General features: G+C 38.7%; 3 protein-coding genes across 3 annotated transcripts in view; all 3 read right to left on the minus strand.

Moving 5' to 3' along the window:
- The window catches only part of LOC109960803 (bile salt-activated lipase-like), an 85,543-nt gene extending 82,141 nt beyond the window's left edge, over positions 1 to 3,402 (minus strand). The window contains exons 1-3 of the mRNA XM_020601167.1: positions 3,259 to 3,402; positions 2,802 to 2,921; positions 2,518 to 2,715 (exon numbers count right to left, since the gene is read on the minus strand). Of these exons, the coding sequence (XP_020456823.1) occupies positions 2,518 to 2,715; positions 2,802 to 2,921; positions 3,259 to 3,337 (397 nt within the window). The 5' untranslated portion in view covers positions 3,338 to 3,402. The remainder of the gene's footprint in view (positions 1 to 2,517; positions 2,716 to 2,801; positions 2,922 to 3,258) is intronic.
- On the minus strand, positions 1,023 to 2,346 carry LOC109960804 (bile salt-activated lipase-like). Its single transcript, XM_020601168.1, has 3 exons — positions 2,238 to 2,346; positions 1,281 to 1,467; positions 1,023 to 1,137 (listed from the first exon to the last, which is right to left on the minus strand). The coding sequence occupies exons 1-3, from the start codon at positions 2,314 to 2,316 to the stop codon at positions 1,038 to 1,040; spliced, it is 366 nt and encodes a 121-aa protein (XP_020456824.1). The 5' UTR covers positions 2,317 to 2,346; the 3' UTR covers positions 1,023 to 1,037.
- Positions 3,403 to 5,560: 2,158 nt separating the features above from the next.
- Positions 5,561 to 7,731, minus strand: part of gtf3c5 (general transcription factor IIIC, polypeptide 5) — an 8,362-nt gene continuing 6,191 nt past the window's right edge. Inside the window, exons 10-11 of the mRNA XM_020601161.1 lie at positions 6,916 to 7,058; positions 5,561 to 6,030 (exon numbers count right to left, since the gene is read on the minus strand). Coding sequence (XP_020456817.1) covers positions 5,861 to 6,030; positions 6,916 to 7,058 — 313 coding nt within the window. The 3' untranslated portion in view covers positions 5,561 to 5,860. The remainder of the gene's footprint in view (positions 6,031 to 6,915; positions 7,059 to 7,731) is intronic.

A 7,731-nucleotide genomic window follows, 5' to 3' on the forward strand; every position in this document is an offset into this window, starting at 1 on the left:
CAAAGTATTAACTTAAGGGGGCTGAATAATTTTGCACGCCCAATTTTTCAGTTTTTTATTTGTTAAAAAAGTTTGAAATATCCAATAAATTTCGTTCCACTTCATGATTGTGTCCCACTTGTTGTTGATTCTTCACAAAAAATTACAGTTTTATATCTTTATGTTTGAAGCCTGAAATGTGGCAAAAGGTTGCAAAGTTCAAGGGGGCCGAATACTTTCGCAAGGCACTGTATATTTTAAACACTCTTTTAAACTCACCGGTCACCTCGTGGTTCTGGCTCTCCAAAGATTGCTCCTGGCGTAAAGCTTCTTCATACGCCGTCAAATAGCTGTTTACCCACAAGGGTAAAAACTTTTTTTTTTCAAAATATATTTAATATATACACACAAGGAGTTGTAAAAACGTAGCAGAATACTTACTGAGCGGCTCTCCGGGGCTCATGTCATTACTACCGTGATAAGCTTACTCTGATATGAATGAATGAATGAAATGATCTCGGTTAACATACACACTTTCGTAAAACATAAAATAAAAAGTGTATTACTCTTTTCTTTTCAAGAGGATACCTGGATTCATCTCGAAGTCTGAAGAGCTGCACTGACTATGTGTAAGACTTGTGTCTGAGTATTTAGCCCTGAGGGTTTTTTTTTTTGCACCTCTCTCACGAAAACACAGCTTTGCCTGATGACAAACATATGGTGTTAGGCTCTCTGTTTTAAACATCTAAATAATTACCCCCCAATAAATACCTCTGGACCATCGCAGGATTATCTTTCCCCAGGGGTCTCCTTTTTGAAACTAAATATCTGGCCAACTCTGGTCTAGCTCCATGTCCAATTTGTGTTTTATTCATCTGACACTAGATAATAATGGCTGTTTCACACACCTTAACTCAAAGGGGGACATCTGTTGTCTTGTCATTTTTGAAGCTAAATATCCACTCAACTCTGTTTTAGTTGTATGTACCATTTGTTTTATTCACTATATAACGGGACAACGCTTCTGATTGGTTAACCTTTCACCTAGAACTGTCAAATTAATTCTGATGAAAACCGGTCTCTATACTGTGTGTATTGTACAGCCCAGGCTTCCCTTTGTCCTTAGTGTATGAAGCCAGGAGTCTCTTCACATCTTCACTGAAATCAGGAAGAGATGGTTTATGAGTAAGGTCTGATAAAACATCAAAAATGTTAGTGGCTCCACAGTTCTCACAAAGGTACGTCAGATTGCTCTCTGTGAATTGTCAGTGTGTCACACTGATCAAGTAGCTTGAACTCACACAGGGGTGTCCACCAGTGGGGTGTTGACTGAAGGAACATCTACACCCGTGAAGATGTGCCCATCCATGTCGTTGACTCCAGCGATGTAGTCGATATCAGCCGCATTGTGGAACAAATTGTAAGGCTCATCTGGCAGGAAGTCACCATCAATCACAGGAGACAGGACCAGGTTATCCATCAGTGGATCTAATAGAGGGAGATAGAATCAGACACTTAATATACAGTATTACAGTAGAAAATGAATGTTTTATACATACAGTAAATAGCATTGGCACCCAGATTTTTTCTGTCATTCATGCCTTTACCTACTATATCTGTATATTCATAACATTAAACTCTTAATATGACCAACATGGAAGCACCAATCAATGTCTCAAAACTGCTATTTTGAATAAAATATGCAAGTGCCATTAAAAAGCCACAAAGTATGATTTGAACTTAAAGTGTGGCCATGCATGTTGTTGGTCTGTCGGCCACTGACTAGTCTGCTGTTGTATGTGCAAGTACAAATTTCAGAAATATTGGGCAGTGTGAGACCACAAGCTCTTTGAGGTCAACAAACCCAGGGTCAAGGTTTTAGAATCCAAAACATCAACATTCTCCGGGCAAATTTCCGTGCAAATTTAAGGCAAATGTTAAACTTTCTCTTTTATTTGCAAAAAAAAAAAGAAGCTAATTAATTCATACTTCCACCCACAACCCTTATGCAAGGATTAGGATTAGGAGTTGGATGCCTTGATATAAACTGTAGGTGGCTTTAATTCTGCAGAACAAAGGGATGCAGCAAGATGACTTAATTATATATGGATGGATCAAAACACAGTTACTGGCTATATTATGTACCATTGCACTTTAAACCCATAACACACACTGGACATTTCATACACAAACAAAGTTGCTCTAGTAGGAAACAGTTTTGTAAAATAAAACCAAACAGGGCTGAGTGCTGTCCTTACAATCGCGGGAGCCAGCCAAGCTGACAGTTCCGGCCAACGTTAGGCGCATGGGATCAGTCATCTTCAAACAGGCAGCCATTCCCTCATCAGTGGGGCAGGCGACCTTCAGAGCAACCTGGGAGAAGGTTGAAGTCATCTTTAATTGCTTCCCATATACATCTGTTAAATGCATTTTACATATTGCAAAAGACAGACAAAAGAGTGTTCAAAGTTCCATAGAAGACGTATGTACAATCCTGTCACTGTTGGACTGTTGGGGAAAAAATAAACAGCCACCTACCAGGCAGCTCAGAGTCTCCAGTGCTTAGGAAGCCCAAGGTTCCCACACGGTATCCCAGTGTCACCACAATAACTTTTCCTCTCTCTGCAATCTCCTGGCCACTGTACAGATAGTTGTCCAGGAAGTTAGCACCCATTGAGCCGCCAACCAGGAAGCCTCCTCCAAAGTGCCAGACCATGACAGGCAGATCATTAGCCACTAGAGAACAAAGAGAACTACAGATAGTTGTAGTATAGTGTCGATCTAATGTGGATGACACTGTGTGACCTTCTCTCAGTACTTACCTGAGCCAAAGTGAGGAACCCAGATGTTAAGGTACAAACAGTCCTCACTACCTCTGGTGTCAGTCATGAGAAGATTCAGCTGAAGGCATCGTTTCTTGAACTCAGTGGTCTTCATAACACCTAACAAAAGACAAGACTTAAAAATTATCAAGAAAATTTGTTTTTATGACACTTTACATCATACAGTTTAGGCCTTTACATCTAAAGCAAAACAAGAAAACACTTGGACTAAGACACTGTGCTCACACTAAAAAATACCATGAACAAGCTGCCTAGATATGCAAAAATAAAAGCCTTTATTAAAATTAAAAGAGAAGGCTTGGTAGAACTAGCTGCCAAAGTTAAGGCTTCTCCCCCTAAAATACTTATATTGTTAATTCCTGAGCAACAAATCATCATTGTAATTTTTTTGTTATTGATCTAGGTGTCCTGTAAAAGAGAAGTTCAGTGTCCCCACCATCCCAGCCAGGGTGAGGCTTTGGCTTCTGAAACCTTCCAGGGATTTCAGCAAAGGGAACCCCCTTGAAGACGTCCATATGACGACGGAATCCAAGGCGAATGTTCTCGCCCTCCACCTTCCCTCCCTCTGTTTCAACTATGCCAAGCTATAGAAATTAAACACAAAAGAACTTGGTGTACTAGTCCACCAAAAATTTGAATGAAAGTCTTTTTTTTAAAACATAGAACTAAACATTTGACATTTCGGATGTTTTGAAAAAACTGAAAAAGTTTCAATCATGTAACAGAAATTTAAAAAATATTCCACTACTAATAATGTAGAAACGTGGCATTTTAACTTTTGTTCCTATACAAATTTAGTAGAAAGCTAAATCACTGTTATAGACACACTAAACAACTGTAACATATGGTTGTTTAGATACAATGAGATCAGTCTTTCTGTGTGACACTTATAGATGCCCCAGAGACCGTCTGCAGAAACAAAGCAACAGCAACCAGAATCCCCAGGTTCGCCATCATGACCAACCTGTGACAAGCTGTTGATTGTTGATCAGAGTTTTATAAAGGAAACCCCTCCCCCAAACATCTGACCAGTGTGCAGCCTCTGTCTTGACTTTTCTCACTGTTACATAATATTTAACCACCTTGAGTCCACAGCACTTTTCCCAGTACTTACTGTCAGTTATATTATATCATACAATGAACTTTTGAATTCTCAAAGTGTAATCTGAAAATTGATTTGTTGGTCATTCTGTGTTTGTAATTTCTTACAACTGTAAAAAAAAATGAAGCTGCATGACTTTCACCTCACATGAGTGAACTTATGTAAGGATGCTAACTGTGCTGTGACTGCACGGCTGAGTAGAGGTTTTGGTTCATAAAAACATGGACTCGTGTTGGCCTTTCATTTGGTTTTACAATAGTTTTGAGACATTTAGTTAATTAAATAAGACATCTACAATAAAACTGCTTACGTGACTAATACTTGATGTTCCAACTTCAACTCCAAGTTGACACAGCTGTCTGGCTGGGCTCAAAGTCATACTGCTGAAGCCAGTTCAGAAGCTAAACCCTGTCTTATGCATGACTGTTTCTACTAATGCTGCAAACCAGTAATATAAATACCTCTACCATAGCCTACAGTGAGTGAATCTCAAAATATAATCAACAGTTCAAGTCACTTATGACACATTTTAATTAAAGCAAAGCACCTGTTCTGACACAGCACCCTTTCCATAGTCCCCATATACAGTCCAGATGGTAAGTATTTAGACAGCAGCTCAGTTTTGTTCTTCGAGCTCTGTGTTTCAGCATGTCCAATTTAAAATAAAATAGTGTCTACCACATGAAGTGGTAGACACTAGTGGTAGACCAGGTCTCAGCTTTACATCTATGTTTACATCTATATTTAAGGAAATATGTGAGCCATTTTGACACTGTGTCCAAATTGCAAGTGATGGGACTCCTGGCTACTAAATGTTTCATCAGTTTTGGCACAAAAGTTACCATTTATGTAGATTGAGGTGGTGTTGTCTGTCAAAATTAGAAGTACAGAGCTTACCATGTAAGTAATGAAGCTCAAAGTTCTAGCAGAATATCTAATGTGGTTTGCAAACATGAAGAAAATAAGGCGCGCACAGGAAAAGTAGAAGAGGGCAAATAGCCAGGCAGATGGAAGAACAAAAGACTTTGCATGGTGAAGGAAAACCCCTTTATGACTGTGCAGCAAGTCAAGAATGCTCTCCAGTATGTAGGCAAACATGTTTCCTTGTCAATGATCAGGAGAAGATCATAACTTCAGAGAATTGACTACAATGCCCAAAGCCTCAAAAACAGATTGGTTGGGCTGCAGTTCACAAAAACATGCAGAAAGCATGTAGAGCTCTGGAACAAGTTCTGTAGCCTGATGAGATTGTTACTTTTGAACTCCTAAACTATCTTTTAAAAGGGTTTTATCCTCTTTAAGTAGGGCATGTCATCATGTTCTCCAAAATGCATACATTCTCAAGCTGACTGTGATTTCTGAAGGCAAATTTGCCTGTAGCCGTGAGTACGCAGTGTCCCGGTAGATTCTATTAGGTCTTATGGTAAATCCATTCAGGGTAGACACACCACCAGGACACAGTACATCTGACTTGTAGAATTTTAAAGCAAAGGTGTAAAGACCAAAAGAACGCAAATGCAAAATTCTAGTTGTGCAGTTCCATTTGTATATTTATTGGACAGTTAATTTTGACTGTATAAAAGGCTTTTGGTTTTTTTTTTACACTTTTAATGATGTATGTTTTCTGTTTTGTAGGAAAATAATTTCTTAATACTGTTTAAAAAGGATGTAGTGTTTGCAGCATGTAAACTGGCACAAAGCATTTCTAAGGTATTTGACAGTGTTTTGCATCTCTCATGACTTTTAATGATATTTAGTGATCTGAAGAAAGACTGCAGTCATAATGCATTAGGACTCAATTATAATAATACAGTGCTCAAACAAAACCCTAAAAATACTTCTTTATTGAAATTTAAGTAAATAAGTCACATATCACATCTTACAAAAACAAATCATGCTAAATATTAACACAGATCATCAAGATTGTTGTCTTTATTTAGATGTAATCCAGAATTTCTGTCTCCATCTCATTTTCACTTCCCTCTGACAGCTGAAATTCATCGTCCTCGTTCTCCTCCTCTTCTTCCTCTGCATCCATATCTCTCAATGAGGACTTTAAACTTGCATTTTTGCGTCTGCTGCTTTTTAAGGATTTTTCTGATAATGCTGAAGGAGAAACAATATCAGATAGCAGCCCAACAGGCCCCTTTTTTAAAACATATATAATTTCTACCTACATCAAGACATTCTCACAGTGACAATGTTAGCACACTGATGCTTAGCGGGTATCATGTTTCCCTTATTCAGCGTGTGTTTTAGTTTGCTAACATTTGCTAATTAGCACTAAGCACAAAATACAGCTAAAGTGGATGATGGGAATGCAGTTTTATCAGGTATTTGATCATGAACCAGATCTTTTATGAACAGAGATTTTGGACCTGATGGTGGCACTAGATGCCAAGTTAAAGGTTCATCAAAGTGATTAAAATTCATCTGGTTCATCTCGGTATAGACTTTAATCCAACTAGCAGATGTTGAGATATTTCACACTGGAGCAAAGTGGTGGATCAACCGACAGACAGACACTGTCATTGCTGTCTTTGATTCATGGCTATTTGAAAAGCCATGAGACATGATGAGGGGTCACTGCTAGCCATTGTTTCACCGTAGGGAGCCACACGACTAAAAGGTTAGGAGCTACTTGGCTAATGAAACCCTGTACAACCCTGGGGCGACTGTGGCTCAGGAGGTAGAGCAGGTCGATTCCCAGCTTTTCCAGTCCACATGTCAGTGTCCTTGAGCAAGATACTGAATCCCAGGTTGCTCCCTGTGATATGTGAATGTGCGTGATTGGGAGTGTGAATTGACAAACGGTGTGAAACCCCTTTCAGTGTAATGCATAAAAATGTGCTATACAAGTAAAGCTCTATTCAGCATTTACAAAGAAACATAGATATCAAGGTGGAAACTAAGCTCAGACATGGGGCAGGATTTTGGCCGGTTATAACACCACCATCTGTTCACATCTTTGTGAACGGATACTTTCCTTACCTGGCCTCTGTGCTCGGATAATCTTCTTAATCATGCCTGAGATCACATCCCTCAGCTTGTCTGTGGTGCCAAGAACACACCAGCCGTCCCGCTCATCACATACCTGCTCTTTACCATGGTTCTGCTCAATCACCTGTTTGATACTGGAGACACACATATAACTGTAATACACCCCACAGCTAGAGACACAAAGGGCCATTTTCATTACAGTAATTACTCATGATATCACTTCCCTGACATATGTTTAGTTATGTCATGATTTTGGCCTACTACTACTACCACTATGTAACTTCCTAAAAATATTACACCAACGCAGAAAAAAAAGAGCCTTACTGGTCAGCTAAAGGGCTCAAATTATCAAAAGCCATTTAAAACATAGCCCATAAATTTAAGCAATTCAGACAGAAAATATTTAAAGACCATTATAATGCCATGCCATGTATGGCTTTTTTTTCTTTTTTTACAAGGAAAAAATCCCTGAGGTTAGAAACCTCTTTTACAAGAGAGTCCTGGTAAAAGACCTTAAACAGTACATTTAACTGTTTTCAAGAAAATTTAAGGCCTTTATATCATTTAATTTTTTAGGACTTTCCCAACACTTGCAGACATTCTGGTTGCTTGCTCCTGATCATTTAAGATGACAAAATGGTATAAAGTACTGGAATAACCAAATTTTCTGCATTAATTGGTCATAAAATGTGATGTAATCCTCATGTAAGTCACATGTATAGAAAGCACAATGTGCATAAGCTAATAATACACAACCAGTTTGCGTCTTTATTAAACACATCGATGAAACATTCATAGTGCTGGTGG

Source organism: Monopterus albus, unplaced genomic scaffold (genome assembly GCF_001952655.1).
Source record: "Monopterus albus unplaced genomic scaffold, M_albus_1.0 scaffold50.1, whole genome shotgun sequence".
In the NCBI taxonomy this organism is placed as follows: Eukaryota; Metazoa; Chordata; class Actinopteri; order Synbranchiformes; family Synbranchidae; genus Monopterus; species Monopterus albus.